The sequence below is a fragment of the Neoarius graeffei genome, chromosome 9 (genome assembly GCF_027579695.1).
Source record: "Neoarius graeffei isolate fNeoGra1 chromosome 9, fNeoGra1.pri, whole genome shotgun sequence".
NCBI lineage: Eukaryota > Metazoa > Chordata > Actinopteri > Siluriformes > Ariidae > Neoarius > Neoarius graeffei.
The window spans coordinates 49,530,399-49,552,213 of NC_083577.1; the positions used below are offsets into that span (position 1 = coordinate 49,530,399).

The 21,815-nt window shown below is 41.7% G+C and overlaps 2 protein-coding genes across 6 annotated transcripts in view; one reads left to right on the forward strand and one right to left on the reverse strand.

The window, feature by feature from the left end:
- The window catches only part of hspbap1 (hspb associated protein 1), a 59,619-nt gene extending 45,961 nt beyond the window's left edge, over positions 1 to 13,658 (reverse strand). Inside the window, exons 1-2 of one of the 5 annotated variants that reach the window (XM_060929714.1) lie at positions 13,571 to 13,658; positions 1,522 to 1,707 (exon numbers count right to left, since the gene is read on the reverse strand). In XM_060929714.1, the coding sequence (XP_060785697.1) occupies positions 1,522 to 1,705 (184 nt within the window). In that variant the 5' untranslated portion in view covers positions 1,706 to 1,707; positions 13,571 to 13,658. Of the gene's footprint in view, positions 1 to 1,521; positions 1,708 to 2,329; positions 2,518 to 5,473; positions 5,580 to 13,270 lie in introns of those variants that run through there. The other 4 variants (XM_060929713.1, XM_060929715.1, XM_060929717.1 and 1 more) reach the window with 4 other exon arrangements.
- A 125-nt stretch (positions 13,659 to 13,783) lies between these two features.
- Positions 13,784 to 21,815, forward strand: part of slc49a4 (solute carrier family 49 member 4) — a 106,011-nt gene continuing 97,979 nt past the window's right edge. Inside the window, exon 1 of the mRNA XM_060928743.1 lies at positions 13,784 to 14,209. Coding sequence (XP_060784726.1) covers positions 13,909 to 14,209 — 301 coding nt within the window. The 5' untranslated portion in view covers positions 13,784 to 13,908. The remainder of the gene's footprint in view (positions 14,210 to 21,815) is intronic.

Genomic DNA, 21,815 nt, shown 5'->3' on the forward strand with positions numbered 1-21,815 from the left:
TGCGATGAGGTGTCTGACAGTACTCTTGTCTTCTCCTGCATCTGCTGTTGACTGAGAGATAGCAAAGCAAGGTCACTTGTGAAGTCTAGGTCATCTAGCTGTGTTGTGAGTGTCCACTGGATCCCATTTCTACTCTGTACTGTTGTGGTCTTCATTATCCAATTGATAGCGAGGAGGAAGAGGAATGAGGACAAGTAAACAGCCTTGCCTGACCGCTAGTTGTCACCTGGAAGCTTTGAGTGAGTTGTCTTCCATGGATAACTCTCCAGGTTATCCTTTTGTCAGAGTTCGTGATCATGTTGACCAATTTTTCCTGGATATTTTTCTCCAATAAAATGGACTAGCACAAATTCTAAACAATGTAAGCATTGAAAAATATTTGCTTTTACCTTGTACACTATCTAGTAAAGTTTTTAGTAATTTGTTATCGTGTGGACAGAGAGAGAGAGAGAGACACATACCCCTTTTCCACCAAATCAGTTCCAGGGTTCGGAGCCAGTACTGGTGCTGGTTCACAACTCGCTCAACTTGCGAGCCAGCTGAGAACCAGTTTGCTTTTCCATAGCTCGCAGTGCTAACGGAAGCCACGTCATTACGTCGCTGTATACGTCATTACGTCGCTGTATACGTCAGTTACGGCACTACGTTTACATAAACCTTGGCGCGAATATCGAAGCAAAAACAACACGGAAGAAGCAGCAGCGGCAACAACAACAACAATAATAATAACGAATGACTTCGCGTTTGTACAGCTGCTGTTTCTTGTCGCTTAAAAATGGCGATCTTTCGCGGTCTTGTTATTGTTGTTGGTCTTAACAACTCCGCCCCCCCGCTGACGTAAGCGGTTCTTTCCTCTGGCCCAGCAGAGAGTTGGTGCTAGCCTGGAACCGGTTTTTCTGGCCCCAGAGCCAGTTCTTTGTCAGTGGAAACAGAAAACCCGGTTCCAAACTAAGCACTGGCCCCGAACCAGCCCTGGAACTGCTTTGGTGGAAAAGGGGCAACAGACAGACAAAGACTTGACAAATATTTATTTGTAGTGGCTGTAGTGAGAAATGCACCTCCTGAACCCTAATAGCTTTGTTAATACTTTAGTTAACATTTAGCTGTTAATGGAAATTACAGTCATAGACACTTAAATGCTAATGAAGCAGAATATGTCAATAAAACAAAGAAAAAAACTACAGTAGAACGTCATAACTATTTAGTTAATGGGCCCTGCATACATCACTTCATTCAGGTCTTAGTATTCACATATACGGTTAAATGCAAACATCTGCATTCCCCATGGTTTCTTAATGAAAAGGGAATTGCCTGTCTTTTACAATTTATGTAATAAAACCAACTCGAAAAGCTTATGAATTTGTTGTCCTCTTTAATTTTACTTTGTCCTTAAAGTATGCACCCTATTGTACTGTCTGGCATTAATGTTTAGTGAACTTATTTTAAAATGGTAAAGTGAACACCAAAGAACTACAATCTATGTAATTTCACATAGTCAGCAGAAACTGAGAAACTCCTTACATTTCTGTTTACACTGTTTCCCAATACGAAAACACACAGACTGCTCTTCTAGATGAACTACCAGATGTTCCAGAGTCCAGTCCCGTGCTGGCCAGTTATCAGTCATGTTGAGGAAAACTGCTGGCCTATGCAGAAACCGCATGATCCTACGTGCTTCCTCTGGCCTGAAGGGTTTAGTGGCCATATCTGCAGAGGTCAAAGAACAGAATAGCCAGTGAACTAGATAAGCCACACACAACTGCTCACTCTCATTCTCTGTAACACTGCCATTATACTAGTTAACAAGTAGGGACTCAGGGACAGCAGTGCTTCACTTTACGACACTATATACTACAGCATTGTTGAACTCTCAGATCTGATTAGTCAGAAGGTGCTGATTAAGTTTCTACAACAGCAGCACTGACAATAGTGGCAGCTGTAAGGGAAATCACAGATTTATATTAAATTATTATACTCATTATAAGTGTGTCCAAACTTTTGACTGGTATTATCACTCTATCTACCTACATACACACACATTTTATATATCATGATATATACATTCACCACTCGAAGATAAACTTCATATCTTTGCACGACCGTGTGATTTTATATATATATATATATATATATATATATATATATAAAAATAAATGTGGTCGAAACATTTTTCAACACTGGAACTTCGTGAAGCATTTTTCAAAACTTCATATCTTCACACCACTGTGTAATGTTCTTTATATTATATGGACACATCCACAAAAATAATCCACAAGTTAATCAAAAGACTTTTAATTTTCAACTGGTTCGCCATTTTAGCCACACCTACTTAGATCAACAGGTGCAGGCTATCTGCTGGTACCTCGTATAGTGAAGGCTACATCAGGGGGCAGAGCCTTTTCTTACAAAGCCCCACAGTTATGGAACAGCCTTCTAAGTAGTGTTCGGGAATCAGACACAGTCTCAGAGTTTAATTCTAGGCTGAAAACATATCTGTTTAGTCAAGCCTTTTGTTAATGGTGTTTATGAGGTAAAGGTGTCAATCTGGAGGGTCCTCAGACAGAGTGTTTTGTAAACTGGGATGTATGGATGCTGTCAGTCCCTCACTCGCTTGCTCACTCGAGTTTGTTGACGGTGTAGTGGCTGCTGCTTTATGTCCCGGGGCTCCCTCATGACTGTGTTACCTTCTGGCTCTCCCCTTTTAGTTATGCTGTCATAGTTAGTTGCCGGAGTCCCTGCTTGTACTCAGTGCAATATGTATACTGTACCTACTTATTCAGGTGACATTGGGCATACCTAACAACCTGTGTTTTCTTTCTCTTCCCCTCCTAAAATCTGTCCCTCTGAGTTACATGTTGGTCCTGGGATCGAGATGCTGACCTCTTCTGCTCCTCGGACCTGCCTGATCCATCCTGGTGCCCTATGTCTGGTTGGAGTCTCATCGCATCGCTCCTGTGGAGAACGGCCCCATGTGGACAGTTGAAAGTCACACCTGGAGGATGCTCTGGACACTTACAGTCATGCTTTTATGGCTGAGGACTACAGTTGACTTGCTAACTTTAGGACTGCAGTTGTCATGAACAGTTTTGCACTCAAGTTTCCATCAATAAAGAGTTTATAACATCAACGAAACAGACTTCATGTTAAAACTGTTAATGTTATAGTCATGCTGTCTGTTGTTGCCCAAATGAGGATGGGTTCCCTTTTGAGTCTGGTTCCTCTCGAGGTTTCTTCCTCATGTTGTCAGAGAGTTTTTCCTTGCCACCGTCGCCACAGGCTTGCTCATTGGGGATAGATTAGGGATAAAATTAGCTCATGTTTTAAGTCGTTCAAATTCTGTAAAGCTGCTTTGCGACAATGTTTATTGTTAAAAGCGCTATACAAATAAACTTGATTTGACTTGACATTTTGACAATGCGTGTCTAGTCAGCGGGAAAACACTGGGAGTGACATCATTGGAGTGAAATATCAGAAAATGTGCCACTTAGATCCACAATGTATTTTCTATGAAAAATGCGAGTTTTTCACCAAAAGAAGGTAGACTTCATATCTTCAAGATAACGTGTGATGTTCTTTTTATTATACAGACATATTCACAAACAAAAAGTACTGAGATTTATCAAAACAATTCATCAATTTCCTCATGAGTGACATATTGAGAAACATGTCATGGTTGTGGTTCTCCATATCCCAGATGTAGTTTGTATGAAAAATATAAGTGGTGTATTTCCCAATAAAACACTTGTGTGTGTGTGTGTGTGTGTGTGTGTATAATCAGCACAGGTAGGTCTACCTGCTGGGCATTTCTGCCTGAAGCACCTCCGATGGTGCCGTTGGACCAGCTGCAGGGTCATCAGCCGGGAGCCACCCTTCCCTGATATTTCGCTCCTTTAATCCTGGAACATCTTGGGGTGGATACTCCAGTGTAGCCTCTGTAGCCAATTTCAACTGGGTAGATGAGAGCCCTCCACCCAGCTTGTGAACACACAGCTGCCAGCTCTGTGTACCTCTCCTTTTTCCTCTCAAAGGCAGCCTCTATCCCCTCCTCCCATGGGACAGACAGTTCGACCATGATAACTGTTTGGTCGGAATTGACCAGAGGATGATATCAGACCTAAGGAGGTTGTGGTGATCTCGATGGGGAACTTCAACTGGCAGTTGAGGTCAGCTGCCATACTCCACTCACCTCCAGGTGACAGGAGAGACCACTCCCCCCACATGACAAACTGGATCTGCCACTGTGTTGTTGTTGGGCTGGCCCTATTTACCTGCAGTCTGCGTGTTTCCAGGGTTTCTGCAAGCTTGCACAGAACTAGATCATGAGGCCATCTGTACCAACCCTGCATTAGTGCTGTCTTGCACCCAGAAAGGATGTGCTGCAGACTTGGGTTCTGGGAGGAGCATAGGTGGCAGTTCTCCTCTGATCCATACCACAGATGTAAGTTCTGGGGGCTTGGAAGGGTGTCGTACATGGCCCTGATGAGGAAGCCAAGCCTTGCTTGGGGCATCCTCCACATGTCAGCCCACATGATGTTCCTGTTAACAATGGCCTCCAAGGTGGTCCATCTACCTTGTTGGTGTTGACTCACAGCTCTGATCTTGTAGCACTCCTCCTCCATTTTCAGCACTTCAGAGATCATGAGGTCTCTCCTTTCCCTTGCCTTCGACCACATTTTGGATGTGGCTCCCCATCCTTCCTGACTGTGGTAACCCAGCAATCTCTTGGAGTTTTAACCAGCTGATAGCCACTCCACTTACATCCTGTATGGACCTGGTATTTAATTTAGATTTTTTTTTACACACACACACACATATGAGAGAGAGAGAGAGAGACACACACACACACACACACACAATGTTTCATTGGGAAATACACCACTTGTATTTTCCAGTGTTTTCCCACTGACTTGATGTGCATTGTCAAAATGGTGAACCGGTTCGAAATGAAAATTCTTTAGATTAACTTATGAGTTGTGTGTGTGTGTGTGTGTGTGTGTGTGTGTGTGTGTGTGTCCATATACAACCCCAAGTCCAAAAAAGTTGGGACGCTGTGTAAACTGCAAATAAAAACAGAATGTGACAATTTGCAAATCATGGAAAAACTATATTTCATTGAAAATAGTACAAAGACAACATATTAAATATTGAAACGGGATCTATATGAATTGTAGCTAGGCCTGAGAGGAGACACAGACAGTGAAAGGAATGGAAGCAAAAGCGAGGTTGCTAAGCTGGCCTATGGACTCGACTGAGAAAACAACCGCATAAGCCCCTGGTTCAAAGCATCTTCCCCACTTCACGGGATCCGCGACTATACCTGCAGATCCCGGATGCTGCAATTCAGTTTGCAGGCCGCTCCACCCACTGTCATGACAGAAATGAAGACTCAGGTAAGAGCAGAGGAGGGGGCCTGTGTATCTACAATGACTGGTGCACAAACTGTAAGCTCAAATTCAGCCACTGTTCTCCTGACCTGGAGGCAATGTCTGTGATGTGAAGACCCTTCTATCTCCCAAGAGAGCTCACGGCTGTACTTGCTACTGCCGTACATATTCCACCGAATGCTAATGTTAGCACTGCTCTCGCCCTGCTGCATGACAAAATAAACAAACAGGCTCATCCAGATGGGGTGCACATCATTGTTGTGGACTTTAATCAAGCATGCCTAAGGTCAGTGCTTCCTAAATTTGTACAATATAAAAACCTGCACTGATAATGTAATGGTTGATAAACGCATCCAGGTCTATCCCAACCTTAAACCCTGGATGATGAGGGAGGTACAGTCTCTATTGAAAGCATGCGACTCTGCCTTCAGGTCAGGTGACAGGCCTCAGTACAACATGACAAGGGCTGACCTAAGGAGAGGCATCAAAGCAGCCAAGGAGGACAACGAGGAAAATAGAGGACCACCTAATACACAACAACCCAAGGCAGGTGTGGCAGGGACTTCAGTAGATCAGAACCTATCAGAGCAGTTCACTTGTGACTGTTAGTGCTAACTCCTCACTGGCAGAAAAACTCAACCATTTCTTTTCCCAGTTTGAGACATCACCACCATACCCAGTCACACTGCCCCCACTGTCTACCACGTCCCTCACACTCACTCTCTCCAGGAGCACCAAGTGAGATGTGTGCTCAAGACAGTGAGCCAAAAGAAAGCTGCTGGACCGGACAGAGTACTCGGCAAGGTACTCAAAGCTTGTGCTGACCAACTCTCAGGGGTCCTTACAAAGATTTTCAAATCTTTCTCTGTCACAAACCACAGTTCCATCCTGCTTAAAATCAGCTGTTATCTCTGTCCCCAAGAAGCAAGCCATCAACAGTCTTAATGACTACAGACCAATAGCGCTCACATCCGTGGTAATGAAATGCTTTGAAAAGCTGGTGGCAGAGCACATCAAAGACTGCCTCCCTCCAACCTTCGACCCTTACCAATTTGCATACAGAGCAAACAGATCCACTGAGGATGCCATCAACACAGCCCTCCACACTGCACTGAGCCACCTGGAACACCCCGGCTCCTATGTAAGGTTGCTCTTTATTCATTACAGGTCAGCTTTCAACACAATCATCTCTGGCAGACGAGTGGAAAAGCTGTACAATCTGGATTATAATCCCCCATCCACCTGTGCATGGATAAAAGACTCTCTCACCAACTGTCCTCAGACTGTTAAAATTGGCTGCCAGAGCTCCTCCACCATCACACTCAGCACTGGCTCCCCACAAGGCTGCATTCTGAGCCCACTCCTATATGCTCTGTACATCTACGACTGCACTCCCATCCACGCCTTAAACACAATCATCAAATTCGCAGATGACACCACAGTGGTCGGTCTCATCACGGGAGGTGATGAGTCAGCATATAGGAACGTGGTCCAGAAGCTGTCCGTATGGTGTGCAAACAACAACCTGGCACTGAACACCAACAAAACCAAGGAGATGTTTATCGACTTCAAGAGACAGAAATGAACCTGCCCACTCCTCGCAAATGGGGTAGAAGTGGAAAGGCTCTCAACCTTCAAGTTCCTGGGGACGACGATCTCACAGGACTTCTCCTTGTTGGTAAACACTCAGACGGTGGTTAAGAAATCCCAGCAGCGGCTGCACTTCCTGAGGCTGCTACAGAAAGCCAAACTAAAAGAGAATCTGCTCTTTAGATTCTCTACAGTCTACATTCTCTACAACCTACAATCTACTGTCAAGACTGTGCTGGCATACTGCATCACAGTTGGGTATGCTGGCTGCTCAGCAGCAGACAGACGTGCTTTCCAGAAGGTCATTAAAACAGCAGAGAAAATTAGTGGCTGTTCCCTGCCTTCTCTGGAAACCATCTCAAACTCACAGTGCCTTAGCAAAGCCAACAACATCAAGGACAACTGGCACCCTGGTCACAAACTGTTTGCTCTCCTGCCCTCAAGGAGGCGCTACAGGAGCTTGAAAAGCAAAAACATTCAAAAACAGTTTCTTTCTCTGGGCCATCAGAACTGTGAATGCTGCAAACACATGACTTACGACTTCACACATTAAGTGCAATAACCTTTAACTTATCACTTAATATTTTTAATTATTGGTTTTATGTCTAGTTTATAAATGTGTTTTTTAATCGTTATCAGATGAAGCACTTCAATTTCGTTGTACTGTGTACACTGACGGGCAGCACGGTGGTGTAGTGGTTAGCACTGTCACCTCACAGCAAGAAGGTGCTGGGTTCAAGCCCAGTGGCCGGCAAAAGCTTTTCTGTGTAGAGTTTACATGTCCTCTGCATGGGTTTCCTCTGGGTGCTCCGGTTTCCCCCACAGTCCAAAGACATGCAGGTTAGGTTAACTGGTGACTCTAAATTGATCGTAGGTGTGAATGTGAGTGTGAATGGTTGTCTGTGTCTATGTGTCAGCCCTGTGATGACCTGGCGACTTGTCCAGGGTGTACCCCGCCTTTCGCCCGTAGTCAGCTGGGATAGGCCCCAGCTTGCCTCCGACCCTGTAGAACAGGATAAAGCGGCTAGAGATAATGAGATGAGAACATAAAGTCAGCTTCGTTGATGCTATAAACTATAAACCCCCCACCGACGGAAACCCGAGCACAAAACCATTCACGACAACTGTAGTCCCAAAGTCAGCAAATCAACTGCAGTCCCCAGCCACAAAAGCACCACTGCAAGAGTCCAGAGCGTCTTCCAGGCGCGACCCCCAACTGTCCACATGGGGCTGTCCTCCACAGGAGTGACGCGATGAGACTCCAACCAGACACAGGGCACCAGGATGGATCAGGCAGGCCCAAGCAGCAGAAGAGGTCAGCATCTCGATCCCAGGACCGACATGTAACTCAGAGGGACAGATTTTATTTTTTTTTTTTTTTTGGGGGGGGGGGGGGGGGGGAAGAGAGAGAAAACACAGGTTGTTAGCAGTGGTGGCTGCTGGTTTTTAAAACAGGGGAAGCCCATTTTACGCATTCATCGCAAAACCTGTAGGCCGGATATCAAAGCATAGAAAGGTGTGCCCCATTAGCATAGTGAACTAGACAACCCTACCTCGTGGCAGAAAGTATTTTTGCTTGTACATTTCATGTTATAGTCTGGCTTGCCAGGCTAGTGCCTCATATCCTTAATCAAAAATATCAAACATCCAAAAATCACTGGCTGTTCAACGAAGAGCCTTGAACATCATACCCTGATATGCAACACAGAGTCTTTAACACAACACCCAGCTGTGCAACACATCCTTGAACATCTTCTACAACACAGTCTGGAAATTCATAACCAGGTAGGCTATGCAACACACAGAACCTTGAATATTATACCCAGGTATAACCTATAACACAGAGCCCACCATTCTCTTAACATTACTGAACAATATACACACTTCAGATTCATGAACATGAACACTATTTATACACAAATTCTGCCCTCCGCTCCTTTTCCAGAAAATGGTCTGTGACCCTGTCATACCAGCTGGTTGTGCTTTCCAGAGACTTTACCAATTTCTGTTAGCAGCTAGCACTGCAGATCCCAATAAGGCTCAAGCTAGCCTACAACCAGATTGAACTACAAATGAAATAAACGAGTGAATTCACGAATGATCAAACTGATAGAATGGATGAAAGTTAATGGAGCACAACGAGTAATATTTACATTTATTTACAGAGTAATGTACAGAAACATCAATGAGAAGAAACGTTTATATGAAAAGAAATTCGGACAGCACTTTGGCACACGGCTACACTTTCTCGACATCCGCTAGGGACTGACTGATCTCATGCTTCCGTGTTCCTCGCCGAAGTACCGCCCTCCTCATGTCTTTCAAACACCACCTCCAATAATCCTTCATCAGCCCGGCTTCTTGTCCCTCCCACTGTCTCATTTAGTCCCAGAGAAGCCCGGCTTCCCTGGAAGTGACGATTTTGTTGATTTTAACCAATAACAACTAGCTGAAATTGGCTGTTCAGAGCCGTCTCGTAGACTGCAACGGATACCCGGCTGCCAGTCAGTGTTGCCAGATACTGCTGACGTTTTCCATCCCAAAATATGTTCAAAACCCGCCAAAATGCACTTAAAACCGCTCAATCTGGCAACACTGCTGCCCGTCCATAGAGCCCATTGAAATAAGAAAGGAGCCTGGCAGCAAAGGTGATTCTCATAGCGAACTGCAAGTTCGTCAGACATCACTCAAATAAGTTACAGGATAGTTATGAACATAAATACAATCTTGGGCATATATTATGTTATGCAAGTTATTGTTTTAATGAAAATTCAACGTCGTAGACGCTGCAGTTTGGGGAGAGAATTTTAGGGGAAGCTTGGCTTCCCTTGTTGTCTCTGAGAAATCGCCCCTGGTTGTTAGGTATACCCAGTGTTGCACTGGGTATACCTAACAATTGCACTGAGGACAAGCAAGGACTCCGGCAACTAACTATGACCACATAACTAAAAGGGGAGAGCCAGAAGGGAACACAGGCATGAGGGAGCCCCGGGACATAAAGCAGCAGCCACTACACCGAGTGAGCAAGCAAGTGGGGACTGATAATGGGTGGATGGTGTACACTGACAAAGGCATTCTAATTCATATCTCGAAAAAGCACAACATATTTGATAAAAAATGTAATCATTGGCAAATCGCTGCAGTAGAAGAATACAACACTAATGGCCCTTTTCCACTACCCTTTTTCAGCTCACTTCAGCTCGCTTCAGCCCGACACGGCTCGCGTTTCGACTACCAAAAACCAGCACGACTCAGCTCGTTTCTTCTTCTTCTTCTTTTAATTGGCGGTTGGCAAACAACTTTTTGGAAGCATTACCGCCACCTACCGAAATGGAGTGTGAGTCTGGGTGTAAACTATCTCTACTATAAACAAAATACTAATTAAATAAAAAATAAAAAATATATATTATTATAATAATAAAGAAAATTTAAAAAAAAGTAAAGAAAGAGTGAAAGAAATGAAAGAGAGAATCCATTATATTCTTCTAATCAGTCCAGTGACTTCCATAAAGTGAAATAAATGCTTAAAGCACATCTCGCTTGAGTTCCTCTGCAAAATTGCTTTTACATTAAAAGGCACACTTTCTGACTGTAATCCAAGGATGAGGTGCTGCCTCTCCTGCTCAAACTTGACACAATGTTCAATTGCATGCTCCACAGTCTCAATAGAACCACATACACCACACTTTCCATCCACATGCTTTTTAAAAAGAAATAGAGTACTGTTCAGACCAGAATGCCCAAACCTCATTCTAGATATAATATCCTCCTCTTTGGTGGATCTTGCTGTTGGCCTTGCATGACCTACCACCCTTTGAATTGCATAATATTTCCTCCCAGTAGCTGCACCATTCCACTCACTCTGCCATAACTCTCTGGACTTTGACTTAATTAGTGACTTTACCTTAGTCTTACTATAGGCAATTTCTAAGGTGACCTCAGGGGTCACACATGCTTTTTTGGCGTTCATGTCTGCCAACTCATTCCCTCTTATCCCAATATGTGCTGGGATCCATAAGAAAGTTACATCTGTACCTGAGTTTATAATTCCACTAACCAATTGCGCAATTTCCAACACCAAGTCTTGTCTGGACTCTGACATAGTATTCTGAATACTCCTCAGCGCAGAAGCAGAATCTGAAGCAATAAGCACTCCACCCTTAGGACTATATCCCTCTATCCAGGATAATGCAGTGAGGATGGCTACTAGTTCTGCTGTGTACACTGCAAGATCATTGGTTAACCTTTCTGTTTTGCAAATTTTGAGCTCTGGAACTACAAATGCAATGCCAACTTTACCGCCTGCAGACTTTGATGCATCAGTATAGACCCTAAGTTTGTCCTTGTACTGTACACTAATATGGCACTCGACCATATCTTTGCTGAAGTCTTCGCTCTTCTTCAACTCCAGAAGTACTAAATCTATTACTGGCTTCTTTAACAACCATGGCGGCACAACTGGATGTGAAACAGCTGGGCACAGAGCTAGCGCCTGCAAGCCCAACGCCTCTACTTTTTGTGGAACCACCCACCCAAAGCTTTTACCTGGTTTATCTCTCTCCTGGCAATGTATTAACGTAGACTTACTAATATGATCATTTCTTTGCCCTCTGAGGTTAGCCCAATAGACCAAGGCCAGCTGGTCCCTCCTTATATATAGTGGCATTTCCCCCATCTCTACCTGTATAGCATTAACAGGAGTAGATTTCATGGCCCCACAACATAATCTTAATGCCTTATGCTGGATGACATCTAGTTTCCTCAACAGTGTCTTAGATGCAGATCTGTATGCCACACACCCGTAGTCAAATACGGATCTTATAAGGCTGACATATATAGTCCTCAAAGCTGACCTTTTGGCTCCCCAATCCACTCCACGCAGGCAGCGCATTACATTTAGTACCTTTTTACACTTGTCTAGCATGCTCTGTATATGCGCAGACCAGGTTAACCTCTTATCAAACCATAGGCCCAAGTATTTAAAACACTCAACTCTTTCTAACTCACATCCAAATAAGTTCAACTTCAACTCCATAGGAATATTTCTTCTGGTAAAAAACACAGTTTTAGTTTTATCTATAGAAATTCTAAATCCCCACTGCAGAGCCCAGTTTTGGACCTTATCAATTGACTGCTGCATTTTGTGGACAAAGAAATCAACATTTCTCCCCCTTTTCCACATAGCACCATCATCTGCAAACAAAGCAACATTAACTGATCCCTGCACTTCCTTAAAAACATCATTAATCATGATCAGGAACAATATCGGACTGATGATGCTTCCTTGAGGTGTGCCATTTTCCACTGTATGTTCACTGCTTAGCTCTTCATTAATTTTGACCATGATTCTTCTACCTGTTAGGAAGTCTCTAACCCACTGAAACATTCTACCCATTATGCCCATCTGTCTCAGTTTAATTAGAAGTCCCTCTCTCCAGACCATATCATATGCTTTTTCTACGTCAAAAAACACTGCCAGCACTGTTTCCTTGTTAACCTGAGCTTCTCAGCTCGTTTCAGCCCTGCTTAACCCCTAAAATTCGCACCGTTTTGGAGTGGGGCTGAAGCGAGCCAAGCCGTGCTGAGTGAGGTTGGGGGCGTGAGCAGACACTCCCCTGTGCACTGATTGGTGAGGAGGAGTGTCCTCACATGCCCACACACGCCCCGCGAGCGCGTTGGGATCTGTAAACACCGCAAACCCGGAAGGAGAAGAATTAGGAATTACGAGAATTTCTGAAGCCGCTCTTGCCAGTATCTGTCCGCGTTGTCGGTGACAACAAGCCACAGCACCAAGACCAGCAACACTAACGACTCCATGTCCTCCATGTTTATTGTTTACTATCCGGGTCGTGAGACTACCGCTTAAAAGATCACTGATGTCACTGTTTGTGCTGCTTAACGACATCACCTGACGTCCACCCACTTTCGCTAACTCCACCCAATGTGTCCACCCACTTCCAGCCAGCACGGTTCAGCGCGGTTGTAGTCGAAATGCAACTCCAACAGCCCCGCTCAGCTCGGCACGGCTCAGCCGCGTTTGTAGTGGAAAAGCGGCATAAGAGAAGTGCTGGTATAGGAAAATAATCAACTTCGTGGCTTCACATCTGACTGCTTTACACCACCCTGTCGTTGTTTATTTTCCTGCAACAGCACGCCCTGTCCTGTTTATTCCTTATTTATCTTTTCAAACTCCTGTTCACAACTGAGTTAAACTGGATAACTGAGATAATAAACGCACACAAGACAAGCCAAGTTTAGTCTTTTAAATCCAATTTAACCAATAACAGCAGACTGACCTATTTAAAGCGTAAAATGTATGTTAGAGAATAATCAGCTCTGTCCTGCCATTGTATTTGTATATGAAGACCCATGCGTGGTGAGCCAGAATAATCACGGCCAGCCGTTTCGACCTGCAAACTATTTCAGCGACACAAATACTAGCTCATGGCTACCTGTTTTATTTTTCTCTCTAGGTGAACTTTATATAAACGCAGTTAAGCTGGGCAAGTTCAAACATAAAAAACATAGCAGCTCACTCAACCTCGCAGAAAACAGAAGAGTACTCTTTTCTGATTTAGCCTTGTAAACAAACTCACATGAGAGCTTACTATGTTTTGTTTTTTATATTTAAAAAAAATCAGACGGGAAGAGAAACTCCAACCATTCGGGCTCTGCCAGGACGGAAATTATCGTATTAATAAAGTCCACAGAGAGCCAAGATGGCGAACAATATGGTTTCAGTTTCTAAGCTCTGTCGTCACATCCGTTTATAAGAGCCGCATGCGCAATAAAGTTTGAATTCTGGAAGCTGTGATCAGCTGTTGTTTACGTGCCGGCTGGTGAGGACATGTCTGTGTAGTGTTCCTTCCTTCCCGTCCGTTGTCTCACTTCATTACACGATACAAAGAGAAGTGATTGGGTTCGAGTCGGTTCAATGGGTGCCGTGGAGAGCACCGAGAGAGAGAGGGAGCCGCTGCTCGGGCCGAGCCACGCCGAAGCGAGGGTCCAGCCGGTGATCAGCAGCGGCAGGGTGTACAGGAGAAGATGGCTGGTGTTAACCGTGTTCTCAATGCTCGCCTTTTTACAAGGGATGGTGTGGAACACATGGGGCCCCATCCAGAACTCTGCCAAGCATGCTTTCGGCTTCTCAGCTACGGACATTGCTGTTTTAGTCATTTGGGGTCCTGTGGGCTTCTTCCCGTGGCTCTTGTTTGTGTGGCTGATGGACAAGAAAGGTTAGCTATTGTCCTTTTTTACGTTGCTAAGCAACAGATGTGAACTTCAGGGATTCAGTGAATCACCAAACCACTAGTTTGTATTTGTGTAAACATCTCTTTGAGCTCAGCTCAGTGCTTATTGCTGATCAGATTTGTGACTATATAGATTTGCTCCAAACTGTAAGCAGACTTGCCAACTTTTCAAAATTCTCCTGGGGGAGAAAAGTGCGTGAACGACATTTTCAGTTGGCTGAGGGTCTGATGCGCGGGTGAAATGATAAAAACAGTGGATCCCAATTAACTGCAGACCATTTGAAATTTATACAATTAGAGTTTTTGAATTGTTGATATTGTTCTATCAATTACTCTAGGTTATGGGATTCATGTATCAGGCATGAGAGAGCTCAGAGTGAAAAATCTGAAATTCAAGATTTCAAGATTTTTTTAAATTATTATTATTTGTCATACACAATAACACACAGCGGTTTATTATTGGGTAATGAATTTCTTATTTTGCAATTGCCCGACCAAACTACGCTTACCAATATAAAAAGAAATATATAATATAAAGTGCATATGGAATGCAAAATACAAAGGTGGAGTGAAAAATGAAGATATAACATTTAAAAAAAAAAGGCAAACAATGTGCAAACAGAGGTAATATACTGTGCAATGTCTTTTTTAAAAAAAAAAAAACTCGTCTTGAATTTTAATATAATAACACTGAAAGGGAAGTCTTAAATCAGATTTTTAGCTGAAAAATCTCATGCCTGAATACTGTATACATACAGAGACCCACAGAAAATAACGAGTGATGCTTTAGAAGAATGTTTGTTTATCATTTCTTAAAATAGTCAGTGAATGAAAGTATTATCGGATTACATCAAATGTGTTTTCCTTCTGTAAGCTCATGTAAAAATACAGAGAACTATTTTTATATATATAATTTATTTATTTTAATAAGACTTAACCAAAATAGTAACAACTCAAATACTGCATTGTCTTAGTGCTACTAAAATGCATCTCTCTCACTAAACACTTTCCAACAGAATTTTTAAAAAGCACTAGAAATCCTATCAGAATGCATCAAAGGAATTTGCTCATTTGAAAACTTTGAAAGTTTTCAAACTAAATTTAAAAATGGCACTCTAAATACTACCATACTATCAAAATGTACTCCGCAAAGAAATTCACTCAAATGCAAAATTTTAGTCCTACCAAAATACACTCACTAGTAAACTTTCACTTAAAACCTCAAAACTCGATCAAAATCAATCACTTTCCAGATAATTCACTTGTAAACTTTCACTTAACTTTCAAACATAAATTCAAAATAGCACTAAGACACTACCACACTATTCAAATACACATCAAATTAATTATCTGTCATGCAAAGTTTCACTAAACACTTTAGAAGTTGTACAGTTTGTTTCTGAACTGGTATGGAAGACGAGTTTAATTTCACACTCAAATGTCCATTATATTCTGATTTAAGGTATCTTTACCTGAAAGTGTGTAACTGGCTGGTCGAACATTTGCTTATCCATGGAAATTCATTCTCCCATGCAACCTGGTATTTGTATTCATATGTTTGCCGTTTGGTATTGGGTTTAGTGGCCATGATGAATGACTGCTTGTAAAAACCGTCAGACAGCCTGGGTGAATCCTACATTACGGAAGTGACTGTCGTTCTGTTCGTTGATTGGTTAAAAATCAGTTGATGTCAGCAGTGTTTCTCATACGATTCTGATTGGACATAATCGGGAGTGTTTTTAACTTGGCGGTAGGGATTTCCCCAAACCGGGAGATTATCCAGTTTTTAACACATGCGATCGGGAGACTGAGGCTAAAATCGGGAGCCTCCTGCCAAAATCGGGAGGGTTGGCCAGTATGTGTAAAATATAGATGAAAGTCTTCCGGATTTACCCGGAAATCCGGATATTTGACAAAACTCTTGAAAATCTCCGGTTTTCCAAATGGAGAAATTTATTTTTCGGATTTTTCACGTTCCTAGACGCGGCGTAATATTTTGCATCGTCCTTGCATGGGCGCGGTCCTTAAACAGTCCAAACATAGTTAATTGATTAAAGACAGGTGTTCTTTGTTAACACTGCGTGTGCCGGAGCTCGTTAGGTGCGCCTTCAGCTGCATGAGCTAAGGCGTGCAGGACTGACACCGTTATGCGCAAGCACAACACGATCGCACTAGAAAGCGTGTTCAAGCTGCCAGTGTAGCTGCAGTCTTTTTAGTTGTGAATTACAAGTATTTCCTCGTGTTAATAATTCGCCATGTCAAAACAAGCAAAACTTTCTTCCTTTCGATGTGAAGAGAGGTAAGCAATTTATTATATATTTTTTCCATCAAAGTTGCATTTTGTGGCTTCAAAGCTAAGTTTTAGTGCCGTTTCTAGAACACAACATCAAGAAAACGTGGAAGAAACAGCAATAATGGAAGAGCCGGTTTCTAAGCTACCTAAAACTAGCAATGGTAATTATTTTTTGTTATATAATGTACTCAGGCTACCAGTCAGTGTGTGAGACACACACACCCACCCTGAAAAATCCTAGCTATGCCCCTGATTTAAATGAGAAATTTGGTATTCATTGGTGTGTTTAAATTTACAGACAATACCAGGGCTCGCTTGTCTGGGACAAGTGATACTTTATGTCGGATAAGTTCATCGTCTCAGTTGCTTGTCCAATTGGACAAGTGCCAAAATACGCCGATATTCGGGTTACGTATCAAATTTATCAGTTTATTCACATGATTTCCGAAGCATCTCACTCGACATATTGTTTTGATGAATCGCCGGATGTTTCTATTCAGAAAGAGCGATGTGCACATGCGCAATATTCCACTTGCGAAACCGGCCAATACCGCTTCGTGTATTTGAGCTGAAAAGTAAACGGTCGTTTATGATTGGTTTTAATCGTGTCATACACGTGGATTTGTTGACATTTCTGTTGGCAGGATCATTATTCAACTGTATATTTACGTTGAGTGTGTGGTAATTTCCAAATCTTTGAATTGTTGTTGATGGTGTTTGTTATATAGCCGAGCGTGTGTGGCAGGGAATGTGCGCCTGCATGCGTGTGGATTGACAGCGAGTGAGGTAGGAGTGGGGAAAGTTATCTATGAAATACCAAGCTGTCAAATGGCTGCTAATTAGGTTACCGGCTGTATTAATGAACTAATTAGTAATGGGAGTTTAGGGATTTGAAACATAGGGCTCTATAATTATATCTAAATTATGGATTATTTGAAGTTATCTTTTTTTTTTTTTTACCATTAAATACTATACAGGAGCCACACTGAATAATGAGACAACAATTAATCAGTGGAGGATATATATTCAAAATTAATAATTTTAAAAATGAAAATATATATAATTTAAATTTTCTGGTTTTCAATTTCTCATAAATTAATGATTGATGGAGTCCAATTGATGGAGCAGAACTCAAGGGTTGATAGATGAAGATGAATAGAAACTTTTTATTTGTATCCATTCATCTGTGAGTCAATAGAGGTGTGGAGGTTTTCATAAGATATCTTGTCATTTGATACACTGAAATCTAGTTATAATCAGTCATTTACAGTATTAATCAGTCAATTTTATCAGCTTTTTTTGTAGCATTATTTGTTTCTCTTGTCCAAACTAGTGATATCTCAAGTCATAAATTTTATGATAATGTTACTTTTTGTGATATTTGTTAATGAACTGCAGAGTACTGATCTGTGTATATATAATGGTTAGTGTTTCTGGATCTCATAGTATAGTTACTTTGTTCTTAAAATTATATGTTCATAATTTCTACTCTTGGAGTATATTGCTTCTGAATTTCAGCATAATAATTGGTGAATTATGGTATCAATCAGTCTGTTTTACTATATTTTTCAACTTTTGCCTCAGTATATCAAGTATTGATTACTTTTGATTCATAGATATTATGCATATGTTGTGAATTCGGAAACAAATGCCATAAAGATTGTTGGGTTACAAATAGTTTATTTGTGGGGGTTTCTCAAATATTTGGCTCAGGTGGATAAGGCGCCATACCATAAATCCGGGGACCCGGGTTCGAGTCCGGCCCGAGGTCATTTCCCGATCCCTCCCCGTCTCTCTCTCCCGCTCATTTCATGTCTCTACACTGTCCTATCCAATAAAGGTGCAAAAAGCCCCCAAAAAAATCTTTAAAAAAAATTTACTATATTAGATTTATTGTTAACGTTTAAAACTATTCCTATGCCTATTCTGGGTTAGGTGCCTTGCTCAAGGGCACTTCAGCCATAATACAGAGGGAGAGGAAGGTGATGTTCATGCACTCAACTCCCTTCACATTTTCCCTGCCTGGAAATCAAACTGGTGACCCTTTGGGCCCAAGGCTACTTCTCTAACCTTCAGGCCATGACTGCCATGTATTAATATCAAGTTCTGTAAACACAGGAGAAGCAGCTGATGCTGAACAAGTGAGAATGCAGTCTCATGTATAGGTGAATGGATGAATTGTGAATGTCATGAGCTTTTGGGGGAATTTCAGCAAAGTTGCAGCAGGGTTTTCAAAATTAATTCAAATTAATAACTGTTCACAAACTCCTTTTTATAAAATGATGGTTCCATAATCGGTAACACAAAGGGATCTTGTACCAAATTTCAGCTCAGTCAAACAGAGTATAATCAGTGTCCAGTTTCATTGAAAAACTTTTTAAGTCTTTCAGCGAAAATGGGCTTCGGCATAGAGATTTCTACAGACAAATAATGCAGACTAGTAAAGCTCAATGTCTCATAATACACAGGTTACAGAACTCAAACTCCAGGTATTACCACTGAGCTGCCTCATGCTGTTCTTTCTATTTAGTTATACCACCTAATAGTACAAGGTAAATAAAAAAGGTAAAGTCAGTTGTGCAGTACTGCTGGAGTAGGTTTATCAGTGCTTTGTCAGGTTTTTTTTTTTCCCCCACTCCTTTGACAAAGCACAAATATGCTTGATAGTCTGTGTGCTCTGCTTACTGCTTTTAGATTAGATTGGATTAGATTAGATTCACTTTATTCATCCCACATCGGGGAAATTCACTTGTTACAGTAGCAAGAAAATGTCAAACAGATAACAAATAAAACTGAAATAAAAATTAGACAAACGAAGGATTAAATACAGAGGGCTATTTGCATTATCTACCATGAAAAAGTATAGAAAAATTGCCTTATTGAGAGGCTCGGAAAAATTGTGTGTTTTTTTTTTTTTTTTTAATATATATATATATATATATATATATATATATATATATATATATATATATATATATATATATATAATATATAAAAAATATGCGCGCGCATAAAAATAGTTTAGGGCCTATATTATTGCACATAATTGCATCGATGAGAGATGGCAGAGGTAGTAGTGGTGAAGTAGTGCAAATTAAACGACAGACAGTCTTTAGAGCACCTTAGATACTGATCTAAGCCTTCTTGGAATCTCTTCTCACATGATTGGTCATCCTTTGCATACGACAGCACTATAACCTTAGCATAAAAATTTGATAACCTTATGTAAGGATTATGAATTGAAAAGTTAAACAAGTCTGTCACATGAAGATTTCGTAACCAAAAGAGCATGATTCCTCTTTTGTCCTTCCCAATTACACATCCTGTTCAATTGTGTCAGTAACCTGTGCCCCACCAAAGTCATAAATCTTGACAAACTTGACAAATAACACATTGTACTTAATGGCAAAAATTATCATTTAGTTTGTGTAATGTTTCCAAAAAACTTTGAGCAGAAAACACTACTTCAGCTACAAGTGCTACATTTAAAATGCCTATGACAGCTGAGTTCATAGATTTTTAATTTTTTTTTTTTGCAGAAATAAGCAATTGAACAGGAACAAGTAATTAATGCATTAAGATACTACAGTTTGACAATCAGCTAGATCCTCATTATCCTACAGTAAGACAATAGTGCCGCACCATTTTTAGCTCATCCAGCCGATAGGCGATTGCGAGCTGGCGTTCTGCAACCAGAGACGTGACATGTAAAAACAGTGTGTCGGTGTCTCTGGTGACATATGTACGCGTCAGAAACATGAATGCCCTGAGTATTCCGGTGCTGCTTTAAAAACAACAGCAGGTGAACTGAGTGAGGTGCTTTTGTTGTGTACATTTATACCACTTTCTAAACACAAAGTTGCTGGACATCATGTGCAACATGTAATCAGCTCTGTCAAATAATTCACGTTTAAAGGAAGAAACAGTATCTCTCTCTCTCTCTCTCTCTCTCTCTCTGTCTCTCAAATATATAAAAATTAATCTGTGTCTTGCGAAAGTACTCCATCCCCCTTGGTGTTTGTCCTGTTTTGTCGCATTACAAGCTTGAATTAAAATGGATTGTTGGAAGGGTTAGCACCATTTGAGTTACACAACATGCCTTCCACTTTTAAAGGTGAAAATTGTTCTTTTATTGTGACACAAACTATAATTAAGATGAAAAAATATAAACCTGGAGTGTGCATAGGTATTCTACCCCCCCAGTTAATACTTTGTAGAGCCAACTTCTGCTGGAAATAGAGCTGCAAGTCTCTTGGGGTATGTCTCTATTAGCTTGGCACATCTAGTCATTGGGATTTTTGCCCATTCCTCATGGTAATATTACTCCAGCTCCTTCAAGTTAGATGGGTTGCGTTGGTGTACAGCAATCTTCAAGTTATGCCACAGATTCTCAACTGGATTGGGGTCTGGGCTTTGACTAGGTAATTCCAAGACATTTAAATGTTTCCCTTAAACCATTCCAGTGTAGCTTTAGCAGTATGTTTAGGGTCATTGTCCTGCTGGAATGTGAACCTTCATCCCAGCCTCAAACCTCTGGCCGACTCAAACAGGTTTTCCTCCAGAATTGCCCTGTATTTAGTGCCATCCATCTTTCCTTCAGTCTTGACCAGCTTTCCTGTCCCTGGAGATGAAAAACATCCTCACAGCATGATGCTGCCACCACCATGCTTCACTGTAGGAATGGTGTTCTCAGGGTGTTGGGTTTGCACCACACATGGCATTTCCCATGATGGCCAAAAAGATCAATTTTAGTCTCATTTGACCAGAGAATCTTCCATGTGTTTGGGGAGTCTGCTACATGCTGTTGGGCAAACCCCAAACGTGTTCTTGAGCAATAATTTTTTCTGCCCACTCTTCCATAAAGCCCCACTCTGTGGAGTGTACGGTTTAAAGTGGTCCTATGGACAGATACTCCCATCTCTGCTGTGGATCTTTGCAGCTCCTTCAGTGTTATCTGTGGTGTCTTTGTTGCATCTCTGATTAATGCCCTCCTTGCCCTGTCTGAGTTTTGGTGGGTGGCCTTCTCTTGTCAGGTTTGTAGTGATGCAATATGCTTTCCATTTTGCAATAATGGATTTAATGGAGCTCCCTGGGATATTCAAAGTTTGGGATATAATATAAACCCAGTCCTGATCTATACTTCACAACTTTTGTCTCTGACCTGTTTGGAGGCTCCTTGGTTTTCATGTTGCTTGCTTAGTAGTGTTGCAGAGTCGGGGTCCTTCCAGAACAGGTTGATTTTATACAGACATCATGTGACAGATCATGTGACACTTTGCACACAGGTGGATCTTAATC